The 21971-nt window shown below is 53.7% G+C and overlaps 1 protein-coding gene across 1 annotated transcript in view; it reads right to left on the reverse strand.

The window, feature by feature from the left end:
* Nucleotides 1-21971, reverse strand: part of NID1 (nidogen 1) — a 42465-nt gene that overhangs the window by 20001 nt on the left and 493 nt on the right. The window contains exons 2-10 of the mRNA XM_023744557.1: nt 13749-14048; nt 12197-12423; nt 10340-10713; nt 6370-6519; nt 4841-5092; nt 4094-4294; nt 2914-3147; nt 2206-2349; nt 761-886 (exon numbers count right to left, since the gene is read on the reverse strand). Coding sequence (XP_023600325.1) covers nt 761-886; nt 2206-2349; nt 2914-3147; nt 4094-4294; nt 4841-5092; nt 6370-6519; nt 10340-10713; nt 12197-12423; nt 13749-14048 — 2008 coding nt within the window. The remainder of the gene's footprint in view (nt 1-760; nt 887-2205; nt 2350-2913; nt 3148-4093; nt 4295-4840; nt 5093-6369; nt 6520-10339; nt 10714-12196; nt 12424-13748; nt 14049-21971) is intronic.

Below are 21971 nucleotides of genomic sequence, written 5' to 3' on the forward strand. Positions count from 1 at the left end.
AGCCTACAACCCGGGCAGTGCCTGACCGGGAATTGAACGGTGACCTCCTGGTTCATAGGTTGACTGACACTCAACCACTGAGCCACGCCGGCCGGGTCAAAGTGTCTTTTTGAAACAATTTCATGTTCTACTGGTATCTTCATTAATTAATGAGTTGAATAAATGTTGCAAGGTTAAAAAAAAAAAAGAGCCCTAGCCAGTTTTGCTCAGTGGATAGAGCATCAGCCTGCAGACTCAAGGGTTGTGGGTCTGATTCTGGTCAAAGGCACATGCCCAGGTTGCGGGCTCGATCCCCAGTAAAGGACATGCAGGAGGCAGCCGATCAATGATTCTCTCTCATCACTAATGTCTCTCTCTCTCTCTCTCTCTCTCTCTCTCTCGCTTCCCCTCTCTCTTTCTCTCTCTCGCTTCCTCTCTGAAATCAATAAAAATATATATTTTTTTAAATCTTAAAAAAAATAAAAGAATGAAACATCATTTTGTCAGAACGGAGAGCAATACAAAGCTTCCAACAGACCAGGCGATGGTGTTACTGGGGTGAACAGTAAGAGCGTTGATCCTCGGACATGTGGCCCCCCAGGAAATTGGAGGAAAGGGACAGAGTCGGATTCAGCTTCGTAAACTGTCCCCCACCCCCCAACTCCAGAACCCAGCGCCTCCCCCCTCGGCCGGGATGGTTACCTGGAGCAACACCTTCCCACGGGCACTAATGAACCCCCCATGCATCAGGATCCTGAAAATCTCCGACCACGGAACTCACCCACACACGTTCCCTCCTCGGAAAAGCGGTAGCCCTGCTCGCACTCGCAGCGGAAGGTCCCCGGGTGGTTGTTGCAGACGGCGTGGCTCCCACACACCGCGGGCTGCTCCGAGCACTCGTCAATGTCTACAGTGAGTTCAGGAAACACGAAGCAGCCTCGTGTTAACCTCTTCGCACGTCACTGCGTACATGACGCAGACAGCACTGCTGCTTGGGGGGGGGGGTTGGGGGGGACTAAACCCAGGCAAAACCCCAACCCAAGGGGTGTTCAGTTTTTTTGTTTTTGTTTTCTTTTAAATATATTTTTTATTGATTTTTTTATGGAGAGGAAGGGAGAGGGATAGAGAGTTAGAAACATCGATGAGAGAGAAACATCGATCAGCTGCCTCCTGCACACCCCCTAAGGTACATGCCCTTGACCGGAATCGAACCCGGGACCTTTCAGTCTGCAGGCTGACGCTCTATCCACTGAGCCAAACCGGCTAAGGACAGTGTTCAGTTTTTTGAACATATACTGCAGCCAGTGGTTGACCCATGAACCAGGAGGTCACGGTTCGATTCCGGTCAAGGGCACATCCCCAGTAGGGGACATGCAGAAGGCAGCCGATCCATGATTCTCTCTCATCGTTGATGTTTCTATCTCTCTCTCACTCGCCCTCTCTCTCAGAAATCAATATTTTTTTAAAAGACCATTCCGGCTCCCACTGCCCCTGCCCCCAGCTCCCAGGATGCTCCAGCCCAGATGTCTGGACGCTATGTGCGGATGGCAGGGCCCCAAGGCTCCTGCTCGGCTGCCAAAGCAACTAGCACAGGGCGAGTTTCAATCCCAGTGACAGAACAGCACGGCCACAGGAACGTTTCCAAGCTCCGTTCTCCCCGGGAAGCTTTAGGGACGGGGACTTTGTGTGTTTCAAAAAAGCGACTTTGGCCCGGCCGGCATTGGCTCCGTGGTCCAGCCCTGACCTATGAACCAGGAGGTCACGGTTCAATTCCCGGTCACGGCACACGCCCAGGTTGCAGGCTCGGTCCCCAGGGTGGGGCGTGCAGGAGGCAGCCGATCCATGATTCCTTCTCATCACTGATGTTTCTCCCTCTCTCTCCCTCTCCCTTCCTCTCTGAAATCAATAAAAAAATACTTTCTAAAAAAGGGTGAGCCTCTGTAGTTCACACCAACGTGCCTGGGGGACGTCATGTTCCAAGGGTTGCACGCAGCGCTGGCTTCAGCTCCCCTCCGCACCTGCTCGGGGTGTGGCCTCACAGATTCTTCTCTGCTGCTTAGAGTCAGAGCATCTGGAAGGGGCAGCGCCCCTCACGGTGCCAGGGGACGCCTGGGCATGCCAGTCTCATCTCAGGGCCTCGTCCCCTCCCTCGCCACCTGGACCACAGGCTGTGGACACCTCCCCGCGGCCTCCCCCACGCCCCCCGAGGCTGAGCCGAGGCTGTACCATGGCAGGTGCGTCCGTCCCCCCGGAAGCCGATGGAGCACTCGCAGGCGAACTGGTTCCCGGCGCCGGGCTGACAGGCCGCGTTGGTGTCGCACCCGTGAGTGCCGAGGTAGCAGGGGTTCTGCAGGGCGTCCGGGGAGCCGTCTGCGAGGACAGAGACACTGAGAGTGAGTCCTCAGAACGCTCCCCCCACAGAGGAAGGCGGGTGGAGGCCGAGATCCGGGGACAGGGGAGCAGCTGGCGGATGTTCCGGTGAAGCATCTTCCCCATCAGATCCCAAGCAGAACAGGCCATAAGGCAATTTTGCCGGAAATTGACAAAAATCACGCCCGGCCGGCGTGCCTCAGTGGTTGAGCATCACCCTATAAGCCACGAGGTCATGGTTCAATTCAATTAATAAGTTGAAAAATTACAGGCTAGTGGACGCCTGGCTGGCGTGGCTCAGTGGTTGAGTGTCGACCTATGAACCAGAAGGTCACGGTTTGATTCCTGGTCAGAGCACATGCCCAGGTTGCAGGCTTGATCCCCAGTGTGGGGTGTGCAGGAGGCAGCTGATCAATGATTCTCTCTCATCATTGATGTTTCTCTCTCTCTCCCTCTCCTTTCCTCTCTGAAATCAATATATATATATTGATTTTTTTTTTTTAAAGAATACGCCCAGAGCACAGAGACGCAGGCGCACGAGGGCCGGTGGGAGCTGCGTCTCACCCCGCACAGGCCCGATGGAGTTGCTGAGAGCGAAGCGCAGGATCCGCTCCTCCTGGTTGTACAGCACGAACACGCTGTCCACCGAGAGCTGCTGGGTGCTGGGCGGGGCCGGCCGGGCCCCGTCGTGGACGCACTCCTGGAAGGTGATGGTCTGGCGCCACTGGTACGTGTGGATGCTCGCAGGGGCCGCGGGCCCTGTCACCGTGTACTCCCGCGTGGAGGAGGATGTGATCACTGGATGCAGGAGGGACACGGGTGGGGAGAGAAAGGAGAGGGTATGAGGATGCGGTGGCCTCCTCCAGGGTCAGACCCATCCCATTGGTGGTCCTCCAGACACCATGCTTCCAGGGGAGACTGCAATGGAGCCGGTCAATGAGATCGTTCATTTATTTCTTGTTGTTGTTGTTAATCCGCACCCAAGAATACTTTCCCATTGGTTTTTAGAGAGAGTGGGAGAGAGAGGGAAAGACAGAGAGAAACATCGATGGGAGAGAAATCCATTGAATGGCTGCCTCCTGCACGTGCCTCAAACAGGACCTGGGCTGGAGAGGAGCCTGCAACCAAGGTACGTGCCCTTGACCAGAATCGAACCCGGGTCCCTATGGTCCACAGGCAGACACTATCCACTGAGCCACACCGGCCAGGGCAAGACCGTTTATTTCCAATGGGGACTCCTTCTGCTACCTGGATTTCCCCTACCGCTATGGGTATTATTTGCATCAGTAATATTTGTTGCTTTTTCCCCCCATCAAGTGCCTCTCTTCAAGTTCCTAAGCTGCCCAGACACAACCTAAAGATTACAAGCTAGTGGACGTCTGGCCGGTGTGGCTCAGTGGTTGAACGTCGACCTATGAACCAGAAGGTCACGGTTTGGTTCCTGGTCAGGGCACAGGCCCGGGTTGTGGGCTCCATCCCCAGTGTGGGGCGTGCAGGAGGCAGCCGATCAATGATTCTCTCTCATCATTGATGTTTCTCTCTCTCTCTCTCCCTCTCCCTTCCTCTCTGAAATGAATAAATAACAAATAATAAATTCTCTGGAGGGAGTGATACGATGTCTGGCAGTGGGGAAAGGCGATGTTACTAAGGTGTCTCCCGCGTTTTGCTCTCTGCGGCCCAGGAGACGGCAGCAGTGCGGGCTGTCCCGGTGGCACTGGGAGCCTGGGCCCCGGGGTGCCCTCACCGCCGCGGGAGTAGTGGTAGAGCTCCGTGTAGGGCTCGATGTGCACGGAGGCGCCAACCGGGATCTGCGGCACGCGGCCCTCCAGCTCCGTGTCGATGGTCAGGTGCCCGTGCTCGTCGATGCCGCTGAAGCGCTGCTTGATGACCAGCTTGCCCGGGTGCCCCACGAAGGTCACCTCGGCCTGGCGGGTGAACTCGCCCCCTGGAAAGCAAGGTCATTCGGTCACTCTGCCGTCAGAAGGGACAGCCACCCCGGCGCCCGCCCTGGGCTCACAGGGCTGGTCAGGGGCCGTGGAGTCGCACCTCCTCTGCGGGTGCCTCAGGGGGTGCTGGTAGGAACGGGGCTGGGGACCCCCGAGGACAGAGCTGGGACACCCAGGGGGCCCCACGGAGTCACCCGCAGAGAGAGGCCGCCTCCCAGCCACAGCCTCCGAGATGGGTTGGCTCAGGGCTTGTGCTGAAAACGGGCATTTTCAACTCATGATGAGAAGGGACAATGAGAAATACCCCAGATTTAGGATGGGTGAGCCGGGCCAGCAGGATTTTAAATATTATTTAGAATATTCGTAAATATTATTCACGAAAGAATACGGGTCCTCTTACCGCCAGGTCTTTCTCCCAGAACAAAAAGCTTGTCAGTGAGTTGTCCTTAGACCTGGAGTTCCCTTTCCACTCATCCCCAGGCCCTATCTCCCTTGCCCCCCACCCCCACCCCCGGGCCATGGGCTTTAACGGGTGATGTCAATACCTGTGATGCTGAACCCGTGCCTGAATCCGTCTTGCTCCACCGCAAACATCCACCCGATGACACCCCCGACAGGGGCCAGGGGCAGCAGGGAGTACCCCACGGTCTCGGGGATGGTGCTGATGGCCGTGTAGGAGCGGCCCTGGTTCATCACCACGTAGGAGTGCAGGTCCGTGTTCTCAAACACCACGGGGACCGGGCTGCTCCCCACGAAGATCCTCCCTTTCACCTTGCCGTTCACTCGCTGGGGGGACCCTGCGAGGGAAACAAAGGGAGAAGCCAGTCCTTCGTAAGAGAAGAACAGGAGAGGCCCTGGGCCTGTAGCGCAAGAGGCAAGCCCGGCCCGTGTGGCTCAATGGCTGGAGCGTCGACCTAGGAACCGGGAGGTCACGGTTCGATTCCCCGTCAGGGCACATGCCTGGGTTGCGGGCTCCATCCCCAGCGTGGGGCGTGCAGGAGGCAGCCGATCCATGATTCTCTCTCATCATGGATGTTTCTCTCTCTCTCTCCCTCTCCCTGCCTCTCTGGAATCAATAAAATTTTTAGAAAAGTAGCAAGAATCCCACAAATAATTAAACCATGAGATTCCTCCAGGGCATGTAGATGATGTTAAAACGTGGGGCCGGACGGTTCGTCCGATCTGAGTTTCTGCCCAGCACACTCAGCATTCCCGGCTCGGACGCTTGGCACCGGAAAGGCCGCTGGGGCCGCGCCTGGAGAAGGAGGTTTTGCTGCTGATTCTGGAAGCTTCTCCCAGGGTATCCAAGCCAAGCCCCACGCAACGCTCAGGCACACCACCCCTGGGCGGTGCAATTTGGAAGGAAATACGTTTACAGATGCTGAAAACATTCCCCTAACGAACACACGGACACAAAAATTCTCTCTCGTTGCCAAAGTCAGTATAACAACCCTCACTTGATCGAATTAGGACCCAGAAGGGAACACGGTTCCTGTTCGTTGCTGTTTGTTTGTTTTTTTAGCAAATTAAAACAGCGATGGCAGGGGATCTGAAAAACAGGAAAGTGCTTCCAAGCTTTACTGAGTCAAACCTGGGGAAGCAACTGCCTTTCCTCACGAAACACAAAGAAAACGGCCAGTGACACGTGAGGTCATCTGGCATCCGAAGGGACAAATGTTCCGTACGGCGGGGTTTCTGTCGCTTTTGTTTTCATTGGCGTTTATGGCCCCGGGCTCCCCGGGGACCCACGCTGAGTAAACTGTGTCTGGGCTCTCACGACCGTAGAGACTGCCTGGTCCGCAAGTGACAGCTGGATCCAATCTGGAGTTTGGGGCTCAGGGGTTGAGCGTCGACCTCTGAACCGGGAGGTCACGGTTCCATTCCCGGTCGGGGCACAGGCCCGGGTTGCAGCTCCATCCCCAGTGTGGGGCGTGCAGGAGGCAGCCAGTCCATGATTCTCTCTGATCATGGATGCTTCTCTCTCTCTCTCCCTCGCCCTTCCTCCCTGAAACCAATAAAAATATTTAGGCTGCCCTCCCTCCTCCCAGCCCACGAATGAGCACAGAAAACAGACCTTCGGCCACACACTGCCGGCCGTTCCCGGTGTAGCCGGCGACGCAGCTGCAGCAGAAGCCGGTGGCGTAGTCCCGGCACTCGGCGTGCACGGAGCACTGGTGTCGGCTGTTGGCGCACGTGGGCCGGGAATCCGTGTTGTAGCTGAAGACTGCGGAGGAAGCACAGGGCAACTGTGAGCAGGTCTCGGGGCTCAGCGGCAGGAGCGGGTCACACGGGGCCCCCCAGCCCTGCAGGGATAATGGCACTCGGCCAGGCGGCTCAGGGTCCGGACTCACTGCCTGGAGCCACATAAATGGTGTGGTGGCTCCATCTGCCACACCCCACGCACATGGGGCTGCAACAGCGGTTCTCAACCTGTGGATTCCAACCCCTTTGGGGGTCGAACAACCCTTTCACAGGGGTCGCCTAAGACCATCGGAAAACACATAGATAATTACATATTGTTTTTGTGATTCATCACTATGCTTTAACTATGTTCAATTTGTAACAATGAAATTGGGGGTCACCACAACATGAGGAACTGTATTCAAGGGTCGAGGCATGAGGAAGGTTGAGAACCACTGGGCTACAAGGAGTGTAGAAATCACAGGGTGAACGATCAAAAAGTGCTCTAATCTGCCTGGCCAGCGTGGCTCTGTGGTTGGGTGCTGACCTATGAACCAGGAGGTCAGGGTTCGATTCCCGGGTTGCGGGCTCGATCCTCAGTGGGGGGCGTGCAGGCGGCAGCCGATCAGTGATTCTCTCTCATCATTGATGCTTCTCTCCCTCTCTCCCTCCCTCCACCTTCCTCTCTGAAATCAATAAAAATATATATTTTAAAAAGTGCTCTAATTTAATTTGCATCAGTCTCAGGTCACCCCATCAGACAGCTGTCTCAATCTGGTGTCCCTCTAATGAGTCAAAAAGATCAGCTTCACATTTTAAAGGGGTCTTCAGGTATTTTTTTTTTTACTGTTTTTTAATTTTCCCATTTTCTTGACTTCAGAGTATTTTGAAATTATTTTGCCTCTTCTCTCCAGGCAATAACTAAGAAGCTCTTATACTCAAAAGCTGATTAGGCCATAGCTGGTTTGTCTCAGTGGACAGCGTGTTGGCCTGCGGACTGAAGGGTCCTGGGTTCGATTCCAGTCAAGGGCACGTACCTCAGTTGCAGGCTCCTCCCAGGCCCGGGCCCTGGTCAGGGCGCATGCAGGAGGCAACCAATTGATGTGTTTCTCTCACACTGATGTTTCTCTCTGTCTTTCCCTCTCTCTCCTACTTCCTCTAAAAATCAATGGAAAAATATCCTCGGGTCAGGATTTTTAAAAAAAAGCTAATTAGAAAGACTTCTTCAATTCCTTTCACTCAAGAAACAAAAAGAATTCTTCCTATTTTTAAAATTCTACCTCCTTGGTTCAATTTGTTAGAATTAGGAACGGACTCATTATACTCCACAATCCAGAGGAAACTGATCTGGAAAGAAAGCTCAAAAGCACAGGTAGGGGGTGGATTTTTAAAGCGGGGAGCGATCCGGTTTATAACCGACTGTTTGGAGTGAAGACACAAGTGAAGTTTAAACCAGGAAGGTTCTATGCGTCTCAGACGCTCGGAAATTTCCAGTGTGTGGAGAGGCAGCGTTTGGCGTCGGAAAGCCTTGGCCCCCACGCTGAACACACGTGACTGCAGCCTGCTTCACTCCAGCCGAGGGCCCGGCGCCCAGTGGGTCCCCATGGCCTGCGTATCTGTGGGTGACTATTCAGATAACGCCAGGAATGCACGGCGGGCCGCGGAAGGCTGACCTCCCCGCCAGAAACAGCGAAATAACCGAGATAGAGGGACAGAGAAACATCTGTTTCAGGCACATGTCGGGTTCAAATCTAGGCGTGGACTGATACCGAGCAATGCACCGCCATATGTTGCTGTTGGCGTCAGATAGGATAGCATTTCAACAGGACGGCTCCGCGAGGGAGAATGTCAGAGACGCCTTGATGGGGTGACAGCTCAGATCGCCACAGCTGCGAGTAAACAACCCGACACATCTGGGGAGCTGTCCCCCCGAAGCCAGCTGCAAGAGCGGAGCGCCACGCAGGCAGGGATGTCCGCATCGCCCCAGGAGAGCCAGGGTGCGGGGTGGGGAGCCCCGAGACACGGACCCGCGTCCTGGTCCGGACACGCAAGGTCGACGTCTCCACTTCCGAGCCTTGGAAGATAGTAACGAGCTCACTGGCCCTGGCCCCCAGCTCTCGCCCAGGCTTCGGAAGACTCAAAAAGAACAAACATGTGTGACTATCGTCAGGAGACAAATTAGAACGAGTAAGAAGAAATACAAGTGAGGCCCAGCCAGTGTGGCTCAGTGGTTGAGCATCGGCCCATGAACCAAGAGGCCACGGTTCGATTCCCCGGCAGGGCACATGCCCAGGTTGCAGGCTCAATGCCCAGTAGGGAGCGTGCAGGAGGCAGCCGATCAATGATTCTCTCTCTCTCTCTCTTTTTTCCCCCCAATGATTCTCTCTTATCATTGAGGTTTCTATCTCTCTTTCCCTCTCCCATCCTCTCTGAAATCAATAAAAAAATCTATATATTTTTTAAAGTGAGTGACTATGTGGAATGGATAACTTTGTAACAGAAACAGTAGAGCAGGGGTCCTCAAACTTTTTATTTTTTTATTTTATTTTATTTTATTTTTTTAATATATTTTATTGATTTTTTACAGAGAGGAAGGGAGAGAGATAGAGAGCTAGAAACATCGATGAGAGAGAAACACCGATCAGCTGCCTCCCGCACACCTCCTACTGGGGATGTGCCCACAACCCAGGTACATGCCCTTGACCGGAACCGAACCTGGGACCTTTCAGTCCGCAGGCCAACGCTCTATCCACTGAGCCAAACCGGTTTCGGCCTCAAACTTTTTAAACAGGGGGCCAGTTCACTGTCCCTCAGACCGTTGGAGGGCCGGACTATAGTTTAAAAAAAAAAACTATGAACAAATTCCTATGCACACTGCACATATCTTATTTTGAAGTAAAAAAACAACACGGGAACAAATACAATATTTGTATTTGCATGTGGCCCGCGGGCCGTAGTTTGAGGACCCCTGCAGTAGAGTCTTACTAAACATTATTTAAAGGCCTGGACCATCCCATCTACAGGAATCTCAATGGATTATAAGTCACCCTGAAGAGCAAAAATGAGTGAACACAGTTGAGCTTGGACTTCTTTTACAAGACAAATCAAAGCGTGCTGGCTTTCCCTCAAAACGAAGCAAAAACCTGATAGAATACAGTTGACTAGAAGATAGTGCACTTTAAAAGGGAGATCTCAGGGGGGAAAAAAGGGAGGGAATCTACTTCTTCTGTATTTTAAAATCTTCTCAAACCGACTCTGAAACAAACCGGAGCTGGGAATAATGAACTCTTCTCCTGCCAAAGCCGAGAGGAAATAAATGTCAAAGATAACTGCGTCCGCGGCCAAAGGAACGTCGACAATGTTTTTTCAGGTGGCCGAGTGTACTTCTGATCTCAGAAATCACAAATAAGAAAAAATCTGACTTTCAAAAATACTTCTAAAGCCCTTTTCTCCCTACAACAGACCAGAGGGCCCCGGCCGGTGTGGCTCAGTGGATAGAGCGTCGGCCTGCGGACCGAAGGGTCCCGGGTTCGATTCCGATCAAGGGCACATACCACGGTTGCAGGCTCCTCCCGGGCCCCGGGCCCTGGTCGGGGCATGTGCAGGAGGCAACCCGTCGATGTGTTTCTCTCGCACCGATGTCTCTCTCTGTCTTTCCCTCTCTCTTCCTCCACTCTCTCTAAAAAAAATCAATGGAAAAATATCCTCGGGCCAGGAGCCTGTGAGCTCCCACCCCTACTTCCCAGCTCTCGCCCTCACAACCCACCCCAGAACGCACACCTCGGACCCCCTCCAAGCACCTGTCCTGTGTCCAGAAAACCAAGTGCCCTAGAGTATTCTCACGGCAACAGCGGCAGCCTTACCGACTTCCGACTCCTCCACCTCATCCACATCGATGACCTGCGGGTGCTGCTGGGGGAACCTGGCCCCGGGCAGCTGGAAGGACCGGGTCCTCTCGGTGGGAGGCCTGGCGGGCCTGGCGGTGGCCGGGCGGCTGGGGGACAAGACCCGGTGCCTGGTGGTGCCGGTGTCTCCCCTCCTCGGGGTCTCATAGGGGAAGGGGGTGGTGCCCAGGTCCTCCGGGCCCAGACTGGTCACCGAGTCGTAATCTTCGTCATCGTCGTAGTCTTCTCCGTCGTCCGCTCTGAGGATCACGTCCGAGGACACCACGCCGCTGGCTGTGTCGGGGCCCCCGATCTCAAACACCCAGACGCCCTGCTGCCCGGAGTTGCTGCTCCTACGGGAAAGGACAGACTTCTGGGGAACAGGCCCTGCTCCCCGGACGGAAGGAGCCCTGGGATCCGTGTCCGCCTGAAACCCAGGGGCCTGGAGGGCGGGAGAGCCGACCGGGTCATGTGTGGTCGTCATGCCAGGGGCACCGACAGACTCTTGGGGACCAGCTAGAATGCTAAGAAATATTCATCACGCTCTGTTAGCCGTGATGGTGTTACTCTGATTAAAGAAGGCCCGTGCTGCCCTAACCGGTCTGGCTCAGTGGATAGAGCATAGGCCTGCGGGGCTGAAGGGTCCCAGGTTCGATTCCGGTCAAGGGCACATGCCCGGGTTGCGGGCTCTATTCCCAGTAGGGGGCGTGCAGGAGGCAGCCAATCAATGATTCTCTCTCATCATTGATGTTTCTATCTCTCTCTCCCTCTCTAAAATCAATTTTAAAAAAAACCAAACATTTTGACCCAGTGATCCCACTTCTAGGAATATATCCCAAGAAACCAGAAACACCAATCAGAAAGGATATATGCATCCCTATGTTCATAGCAGCACAATTCACCATAGCTAAGATCTGGAAACAGCCTAAGTGCCCATCAGCAGATGAATGGATTAGAAAACTGTGGTACATCTACACGATGGAATACTATGCTGCTGTAAAAAAGAAGGAACTCTTACCATTTGCAACGGCATGGATGGAACTGGAGAGCATTATGCTAAGTGAAATAAGCCAGTCAATGAAAGAAAAATACCACATGATCTCACTCATTTATGGATAATAAAGACCATTATAAACTGATGAACAAAAATAGATACAGAGGCAGAGCAGCATCGAACAGACTGTCAAACTACAGCGGGAAGGTCGGGGAGGGTCGGGAGGGGTGGGTAAGAGATCAACCGAAGGACTTGTATGCATGCATATAAGCATAACCAATGGACACAAGACACTGGGGGGTAGGGGAGGCCGGGGGAATGTCAAGGGGAAAAAAAAAAAAAGGAGACATATGTAATACTCTTTGTAATACTTTAAGCAATAAAACAAAATTTAAAAAATAAATAAAAAATAAAAACAAAAAACAAAAAAAACAAAAATAAAAAGTACCACATAATAGAAAAACTTTATCCAACATTGCAACCCAAGGGAATTTTTTAGGGAATGTTCTGCGATGCCCATTACATCATCCTTAATAAGATAATCACAGGCCCTAGCTGGTTGGCTCAGTAGATAGAGCGTCGTCCTGGGGACTGAAAGGTCCCAGATTCGATTCCGGTCAAGGGCATGTAGCATGTACCATGGTTGCAGGCACATCCCCAGTAGGGTGTGTGCAGGAGGCAGCTGATCGATGCTTCTCTCTAATTGATGTTCCTAACTCTCTATCCCTCTCCCTTCCTCTCTGTAAAAAATCAATAAAATATATTAATTTAAAAAAAAAGGTAATCACGGGCTATGCTTATTCTCAGGGGGCGTCTACGGAAGAACGAAGGCAGACGCTTACTTGGCCAAATTGCCGATCGAGTCTCTGTCGTTAGCAAATATGTTATACGCCCCGTCGCTGCTCAACACGCGTCCCACCAGCCCTTGGCTGAAGGCGACCATGGCGGGGACCTGGCTCTGGTCGCGCTTGGAGAAGGTCGAGGTGAACTGCAGGCCGTCTTCGGGGTACAGGAAGATGGCGTAGGAGCTGGAACCGGAGGAGGCCAGGACCGCCTGGAACGTGTTTCTCTGCGAAGACGAGTCAAGAGGCAGTCAGTCACCCAGACAGGTGGCCACATCTTCCCAGGGACCCTGCAGCAGACCGGACGCCCCACGTGGGAAGATGGCGGTGTCCCCCCAACTTATTCTAGAAGCAGCGCTTTTAGGTATTTCCGGGAAAGCGCCACTTCCACGCCTCTGAGGCTGGCCCGTCGGAAAGGGCCTTCGTGTAAGGACTGCGTTCCTGATGCCCGGCCCTTCGCATGTTACCTCACCATGTAGCCCTCCCACCGTTCCTAGGAAGGAGGTGGCTGTATCTCCATCCACGTGGGAATGGATGCTTTTGGGCCTTTCAAGTTCCTCCCCACTGTGTGATCCTATGAAAATTAAACGATGGTGGGGCCGAGAGACCGAGGCTGGTCGCCAAAGAGTAACTCAGACCTGGAGGCGGCTTCTCCACCTACTTCTTCACCAGAGATGCCCACTTGGACGTGGCGGGACTCCTGTCTGAAACATTCCCATGGTGCCCGTGGTTTCTGTCTCCCCAGCTAGACTGTGGGCTTTCTCTTTACTTCTTCACACCCTTGAGGACTACCTGGTGATTGTAACCTTCACTTCGCATGAATAATGTCTCGCCCGGCCGGCGCGGCTCAGTGGTTGAGCAGTGACCTCTGAACCAGGAGGTCACGGTTTGATTCCTGGTCGGAGCGTATCGATACCCTGCAGGGGGCGGCCGATCCATGATTCTCTCTCATCATCGATGTTTCTCACTCTTTCTCCCTCTCCCTTCCTCTCTGAAATAAATTTTTAAAAAAGTAATAGAGTCTCTATTTAACCAGAAACCACCTCCCACCCTCTGACCCAACGTCAGAGGGATGGGAGTCATCAACCTTATTCTTGCCACCGAGCAGTTTCTCAGGAACTGGCTTTCTTTCTTTTTTTAAAAAAAAAATATGTTTTATTGGCTTTTTACAGAAAAGGAAGGGGAGGAATAGAGAGTTAGAAACATCGATCAGCTGCCTCCTGCACACCACCCACTGGGGATGTGCCCGCCACCAAGGTACATGCCCTTGACCGGAATCGAACCTGGGACCCTTCAGTCCGCAGGCCTACGCTCTATCCACTGAGCCAAACCGGTTAGGGCTGGAACTGGCTTTCTTCAACCCAGTCACCCCTGAGACAGAGACTGCGAGCCTTGCAGATACGGAGCTGGAGGTATCAGCCCGCCATGACCCGATGTTGCCTCGGAAGTCCTTTCTTCATCAGTGACGCAACACGCCCTACCTCCGAGTCGCACAAGCCAGGCCACGCCCCCCTGCTGGGCTCCAGGCCCCGGTCCCCGGGTGAGCACTCACCTTGTCCTCCTGGGCAGGGTCCTCGCTGGGGCCTCGGTACGGGGCCACGGATTCCCAGGTGACCACCACGGCGCTCGCGGGCTGGAAGGACACTCCCGGGAACCCTCTCTGGACACACTCGGCAGCCAGCCGGGTGACGGCGGGGGAGGAGTCCTCGCGGTAGTAGACCTTCCCGAGGCCGTCGGTGGTGTCCAGGTCGGCCAGGAAGGGCGCCACGGCCCCGAAGGTCGGTGGGAAGAGCCCGGGGTGGGATTCTGCGGCTGGGGGTTCGCTCGTGGCAATGAGGCCATTCGTGGTGACCTGTCGAAACAAAGCAGAGTTCAAAGGAGCCCCCTTTCCACGGGGGAGGCGGAACGCCCCACTCGGAGGATGCGGTCACGGGCCCACGCGAAGCCAAGTGCCACCGGATCGAAACCATGCAACTGATGGTGGGAATCAGCACCTGTTCCCTGGGCAGAGTCCTGTGGAAGGGGCACAGCTCGATGCTGGCATCCTCCAGTCCCCACCTCCTGGACACTAAGGGTCTCAGGCTCCCCTAGGTGCCTGCTCTGTGTTCTGCAAAGAGCTGTTGGACATCCGTCATTATTTATTTTTTTTAAATACTTTTATTGATTTCAGAGAGGAAGGGAGAGGGAGAGAGAGAGAGAAACATCCATGATGACAGAGAATCATCGATCGGCTGCCTCCTGCACGCCCCACACTGGGGATCGAGCCCACAATCAAGGCATGTGCTCTGACCGGGAATCGAACCGTGACCATGACCTCCAGGTTCATGGGTCAATACTCAACCACGGAGCCACGCCAGCCGGCTGGGCAGTATCCACATTCTTCAGATGAAGGAAACGAGGGAAGCACATCGAGTTTTCCAAAGGTACCAGTGAGGGGCGACACTGGGATGTGACCGCAGGGAGCCCACGTCCCCATGGGCTGCCCCTCATCACGGTGCAGCTTTCTTGAAATCGGTTATCCCTGCCTGTGAACGGGTGTCACCGTTCCCATCCCGTGGAAACCCAGGCTGCTCGGGAACGTGGGAAAGAGACACAGTTCCATGTGGAGGGAGGGGCCCTGGCCTCCTGCAAAGCCTCTCGAGAGCGAGGCTTTGACCCCACTCATGTCCTCATTCCTGCACAACCCACTGATGCCATAGAACCCCACTGCACAGGTCTGTTGACTTCAAGAATCTGAGAATAACAACAAAAATCCCTGTCGGCTGGCGTGGCTCAGTGGTTGAGCGTTGACCTTTGAACCAGGAGGTTATGGTTTGATTCCTGGTCAGGGCACATGCCTGGGTTGCAGGCTCGATCCTCAGTGGGGAGCGTGCAGGAGGCAGCCGATCCGTGATTCTCTCTCATCATTGATGTTTCTCTTTCTCCCTCTCCCTGCCTCTCTGAAATCAATTTTTTTAAAAATGTATTTTTTAAAAATCCCTAATCAGATGGGAGAGTCGTAGCAAATGGCCCTCAGCTTGCACTGTAAGAGGCTGAGGTTGGAAAAACGCCAGGGCAGAAGGGACTCGCCTGGACTGCCCAGATCTGTCCAGGCCACTTATCTATCTCCCTCCCTCCCCAACCCACATCCTTACCCTTAAGCCACTTCAGACCTCATTCCTGGAGGAGGAGTCAGGGGTAGACAAAAAGGACAGAAACTGGCCCGGCCAGTGTCGCTCAGTGGTTGCTCACATCAACCTATGAATCAGGAGGTCCCAGTTCGATTCCCGGTCAGGGCACATGCCCGGGTTGTGGGCTCCGTCCCCAGTAGGGGGCGTGCAGGAGGCAGCCGATCCATGATGATGTTTCTATGTCTCTCTCCCTCTCTCTGAAACCCATAAAAACGTATTTAAAAAAAGAAAAAGAAAAAAGGACAGGAACTGAAGACCCAGTCCTTGCGACATGCCCGGAACCGGGTGAAAAGGCTCCGTGGGGTGGAGCCGGGGACAGGGAGTTTTGGGAGTGAACTTTGCACACCTCCCTTTTCACCCAGCTCCCCGGGCTGTGAGCTGCTGGGGGACACACTTCCCATCATCACCTGGCACCGGCCTGGAGATTCCGCAATACTCGGACGGGCTGCGAGGAGGGGTCAGGGATGAGCTGGCCCAGCTGGCCGGCCCCACCCCCATCCCGACACCTCCCAGCTGGGCGGGCGGGCGAGAGCGTGGGAAAGGGCTCGCTCTCTCAAGATGCCAGGAGTTGGCAACCCCCAGCTGCTCCGGGGGAGTGACACACAGGGCCACAGACAGACAGCTCACGTTCTAAAAATCTGCCTTCGAGAAGACTGCCAGGGCCTTTTTATGACTGAGAATCTGGGCTTAGGAATGTTCCTATTCCCACAAGAAATGCTCTCAGCCCTCGGCCTCGAAGCCCTGGGGACACTGGACGGGGCCCAGATGACCCTCCTGAGTGTCAGGGTTGGACAACGAGTTTCAGCCGGTGTTCCTGCATCGTCAGCTCCGCGGTCTGTGATCACCAAGAAAGATGACATCACAGATACATGTCATGCACAACAGCCAGAAGCTTCACTGGATTCTTAGCTTTAAACTGCCCCCTCCCCACCCCGTAAACTTTATTCTTCAGACACACTGTTAGCGGCGGGTATGCAGGAGGGGGCAGCCAATCGATGATTCTCTCTTATCATTGATGTTTCTATCTTTCTCTCTCTCCCTTCCTCTCTGAAATCACTAAAAGTATTTCTTAAAGAAAGAGTCATTTTTTAGAGTTACATGCTGGAATATTTAGAATGAAATAAAATTATTTGGGATTTGCTTAAGGATAACTCATTTAGGTGAGGGTGGGTATTGGGAATAGGTGAATAGAAATGAATCAAAACAAGTCATAGATTGAGCATCGACCTATGAACCAGAAGGTCGAGGTTCGATTCCCGGTCAAGGGCACATGCCTGGGTTGTGGGCTCAATCCCCAGTAGGGGGCGTGCAGGAGGCAGCTGATCCATGATTCTCTCTCATCGTTGATGTTTCTATCTCTCTCTCCTTCTCCCTTCCTCTCTGAAACGAATAAAAATATACTTTTTAAAATAAGAGACAAGCCATAAATCGATACTTGTTGAAGCTGGGTGATCCCCAGGAATGTGTTCTAATAGTCTATTTTTGCATGTTTGGAATTTTCCATAATAAAACGTTTTTGTAAAAAAAAAAAAAAAAAGACAATGAACACGACTGATGTACAGTTTGGCGGGAAAGGGCAGCTGGCTTTTACAGGTGAGCCAACGCTAATGTCCTGCCATCCGGAGAAGGGCCTGGGGTTTTCTCTAAATTCCCCCCTCTCCCAGACCTGCCCACATCCCACCGCGGCCCTCCCTCCCCACCGCGGATTTCCAGGAATGTTCCCTGCACTGGGTGCGCTAGACTGTGATAATGAGCAGAAGGTGCAGGCGCAAGCAGAGTTGGGAATTAATGGGACGTGACAGAGCCTTGAGGCCCCGGGCACAGGGCCCTGAGTGCAGAAACAACGCTGAAGCCTGAGGATTACGCACGCAAGCAGGCACCAACCAGCACTGCCTTCTGGTCCCCATTGGTGCCACTTAAAAAATGCCATGGGCGCGGCTGGGGTGGCTCAGTGGTTGAGCATCAACCTATGAATTAGGACAGTGGTCGGCAAACTCGTTAGTCAACAGAGCCAAATATCAACAGTGCAACGATTGAAATTTCTTTTGAGAGCCAAATTTTTTAAACTTAAACTATACAGGTAGGTACATTGTTATTAACTTAATGAGGGTACTCCTAAGGCTTAGGAAGAGCCACACTCAAGGGGCCAAAGAGCCGCCTGTGTCGACCACGGAATTAGGAGGTCATAGTTTGATTCCTGGTCAGGGCATGTGCCCAGGTTGCAGGCTCGATCCCCAGTGCGGGACGTGCAGGAGGCAGCCGATCCATGATCCTCTCTCATCATGGATGTTTCTATCTCTCTCTCCCTCTCCCTTCCTCTCTGAAATCAATAAAAGTATACTTTTAAAAAATAAAATGAAACCAATGACATGTTGGCGTCCTTACAGTAAAAGGCACACTGAAGTGAAACAACCACCATCGTTTACAGTTTAAATGAGCCTCGCCGGGTCCCCAGGGCAGAAAGCAGCCGGCAGGGGTGGCGGGAGAGCCTTCGCCAAAACAGATGTTGTTGGTTAGAGAACGAGGGAGGTCGGTGCAAATGAGAAACAAATGGGGTCTCTTAGAAATACAAAGGGCGGCACCAGAAGACAAGGACAGTCCTGAGGTTGCAAAAGCGAGCTCCTTGGGCGGGAAGAAGCACCAACTTAAGGTAAAATAATTTAGGGTAAAGCATGGAAAGGCAACAAACTTATACTTAAAAAAAAATATTTATATATATAATTTTTTTTATTTCAGAGAGGAAGGGAGAGGGAGAGAGAGAGAAACATCAATGATGAGAGAGAATCATGCATTAACTGCCTCCCGCACGCCCCGCACTGGGGATCAAGCCCGCAACCCAGGCATGTGCCCTGACGGGGAATTGAACCAGGACCTCCTGGTTCATAGGTCGATGCTCAACCACTGAGCCCCGCCAGCCGGGAGAGGCAACACACTTTACAGGCTGCTAAATCTGAGGCCGCTTATTGAAGCCATTTGCATTGTTTAAAAAATGTCATGTAGCCGTGCCTCTCTTCGCATATCTGAAGTAGACAAGGAAATGACTAGAGACGTAATTTAGCTTCATGTCCCAGGGACAGCGAGCAAGGGATGCAACCAAGACCTAAACCCACATCTGCGGGAGCCCCTGAGCTGCACTTTCCGGTATATTTGGGCCGCCGACTTAGAGACACTGGGAGCAAAAGTCATGGAGGCTGCAAAGCCACATGGGATGGCGCCCAGGTTAGAGACTGCACAGCTAGAAAAGGCTGGAAAGCTAAAAGGGCCTGAGAAAAGAGAAACTTGATAAAGGAGCCGTGGAAATTGCCAAATGCCCAGGTGGAGGCTGATGGATTTCAGCCTCAAACCCCGAGGGGCCTGGGGTCCGACCCACCGCAGTTCGTAAGGCATCATCACTCCAGGTACCTCATTCAACCCAGCAGACCAAGCATCAATGTCACCGCATTCACTCATCACTGGAGAAAAAGTGCGTTTCGGTTGACAGGCCTTGCTTAGATCTACTATATACAGGCCAGGTGCCAGGACAAAACTCGAGTCCAAATTATAAGTAGTTTCCATGAACCCCCCAGAGCCAGAGAAATGGCTCTGGCTTGAATTAGAAATGGCAACAAAAGGATGAATTGAGCCCTAACCGTGGATAGAGCGTCGGCCTGCGGACTGAAGGGTCTCAGGTTCGATTCCGGTCAAGGGCATGTACCTTGGTTGCAGGCACATCCCCAGTAGGGGGTGTGCAGGAGGCAGCTGATCGATGTTTCTAACTCTCTATCCCTCCCCCTTCCTCTCTGTAAAAAAATCAATAAGAAATATATTTTTTTTTTTAAAAAAAGGATGAGTCGATAAAAGTAAGGGACAACCTAGGGGTGATCGTGAAGAGATGAGTGTGTTCATACTCTGGAGGGTCTTCACATTTTAACTTCTGTGTGTCTGTCGGAGAAGAGGAGCCGTGTCTGCCCCTCGGTATTCCCCAACAGGAGACGATGGGGGCGGAGGGGGAGGGCTGTCCAAAGCCCCAGTTTCTCGGCAGGAACGTGCCCCTCCTCACACCTGACACCTGGGTTTACCTTCGCCACCTGGAGCCCTACGACTCCTTCATCTGGGTTACACGAATCCCTTCATGCGAACGCAATCCCTTAATTTGAAATTAGAGGGAAAGCTATAGGGAAAGGATTCAGCATTCATCGCCTTTCCGGAATGACCATCCGTCAGTGAACCTCAAAGGCCCCAGTGCCAAGGGATCGCTCTTCTCCCCCGCCCCCCCCCCAAATATATTTTTATTGATTTTGGAAGGCAAGGGGACGCTCTACCTGACAGAAGCATGCCAGCTAATAAACGTCGGAAGGATGATGGGAACGACACAAACAAAATAAAACGCACCATTTGGCAACCTTCACTCACTATTGATTCAGGCAAAGATCATCAGGGGATGCGAACCCTTTCTCGGGGAAAGGTTGCTGGGAGGAGGGGACAGTTGCCGGGGCCAAATCGTCCCCCCCTTAGTCAGCTCCCTGCTCGCAGGGGAAAAACATCACCTAAAGGACATAACCTGGCTGTTGTCTCCTTGGCAGCCAGCAGAGCCATAGCCAGACGTCGCTGGCCTCCGGTTCCGGGCACATGCCAGACTGGGTCCCTCCCCCCGGAACAGCCTCTCCATGCCCCCTCCACCCACTGAACCGGAACCTACCTTTCAAGGAACCTCCTCTGGAAGCCTTCCCGGCGTCCCCAGCCCGCAACAACCCCGCCGTCCATCCCCACACGCGTGGGGCTTGATGCCTGAAAGCTTCGATCAGACACAGACGGGGGAAGGAATCCTAGTTTGGGCATTGATCGTGTGGGATGGCCTGGAGCAGTGACTAATTGTTATTACCATTTCTTCATCTGAAAAGACAACCACGGGGGAGTTGTCTGGAGGATTAAACAATGTACAACGAGGGAGTCCCGGACACGGGCGGGCGGAGAGACTGGTCAGATCATGGTTTTATTCTCTGTGGGTGTTCCTCACACGGGCGCCCCGTCAGTTCAGTGTCTCAGGCAGCGCCCGCGAGGGTGTCCACCAGCTCAGCGCGCATCTACACGACTACGGAACGTGGTGGACGCTGGGCTGGGCCACCAGATCCCGTCACCCCCTGAGAATGCGGAGTCACCCAGGGCCACACCTCCTTCCCTGTAGCCCTTATCCGGGGACTGATCGCTGTCAGGGCCCAGAGGCTGGGCCCTCGTGTGGGGATAGGAGACCATCCCACCTTCAGAGCAACGGGGGAGGGGAGGCTGGCCGAGACCTTTGTAGGGACTGAGACCTTTGTTCCCCTGGGTCAACCCTCTTCAGGCCCTGGGTGTGGAGCTGAGTTGCGCCCCAAATGCAATAACCTGCCTGCTGAGCGGCATCTCAGAGTCAGTCCCCCAGGAACCCAGCCTCGAGCACAGACGTAAGATCACAGCGAGCGCTGGGATTCTTTCTCATGGAAATGCCCATGATTCCAGCCCTAGCCGGTTTTGCTCAGTGGTTAGAGCGTTGGCCTGCAGACTGAAGGGACCTGGGTTCCACTCCAGTCAAGGGCACATGCCCAGGTTGCGGGCTCCATCCCCAGTAGGGGGCGTGCAGGAGGCAACCAATCAATATACTAGTATATACGCTTTTTTTTTTTTAAAGAAGTGCATCTATAACATCACAAAAATTTTGTTCTACTCTTTTGATCTGTATTTCAACATAATTGATCTCCTTGGCCATCCTGTGGGTTTTATTTTATGCATCTGGAGACATTATTCTGAGAAGGGTCTTTCTTCTAGGCTTCACCAGAAGGCCCAACGTGGTCAGGGCAGCCAACAGCTGGGCGGCTGTCCCTGCGGGTGGAGGTTTTCAGTTCTCATTCTTTTTTTAAAAAAATATATTTTTATTGATTTCAGAGAGGAAGGGAGAGACATCAAGGATGAGAGAGAATCATGGGTCAGCTGCCTCCTGCACGCCCCCTACTGGGGATCGAACCCGAAACCGGGTATGGGCCCTGACTGGGAACCTCCTGCTTCCTATGTCCACGCTCAACCACTGAGCCACACCGGCCGGGCTTCAAGTCTCATTCTTTTTAGGCGAAGAGACAATCTCCACGGGGTGTGGCCTAAGGCGCAGTGGGCAGGGCGCACAGCCGTCCCCATGCGGGACCCACTCCAGCCTCTGCTGGGTGGTCCCCCTTTGGGAACGCGCGCGCAGCTTTATATGAAATCCACATGGTGCGCGGCTGGGGCAGGCAGCGCCCCCAAAGGCCGGGACACACGCCAGCGCCCCGAGAGCCCGAGGTCGCCTGGCCCCGCGCCCATGGGGGGCCCCCTGGTGACCATGCTCGCCCACTGGACCTTGGATCGCGGGGGAGCCCAGCTTCCCCAGCCCTGAACCGAGCTCCACTGGAGAGCAGAACCGTGGCTAAGACGGAGCGGGAGTCGCACACCCCAGTGGGGGCCCCGTCCGCTCCCTGCCCGGGGCGTAGAGGTGGTCCGGGCTGTCCTGTCCTTCCCTGCGCGCGCTGCGTCCCCACCGAGCCAGGGTCCCGTCCCCAAAGGCTCCGGACCAATGGCGAGACCCCCTTCCCGGCCGCGATGCATAGCAGGTCCCTGGATAA

This window comes from Myotis lucifugus, unplaced genomic scaffold (genome assembly GCF_000147115.1).
Source record: "Myotis lucifugus unplaced genomic scaffold, Myoluc2.0 scaffold_473, whole genome shotgun sequence".
In the NCBI taxonomy this organism is placed as follows: Eukaryota; Metazoa; Chordata; class Mammalia; order Chiroptera; family Vespertilionidae; genus Myotis; species Myotis lucifugus.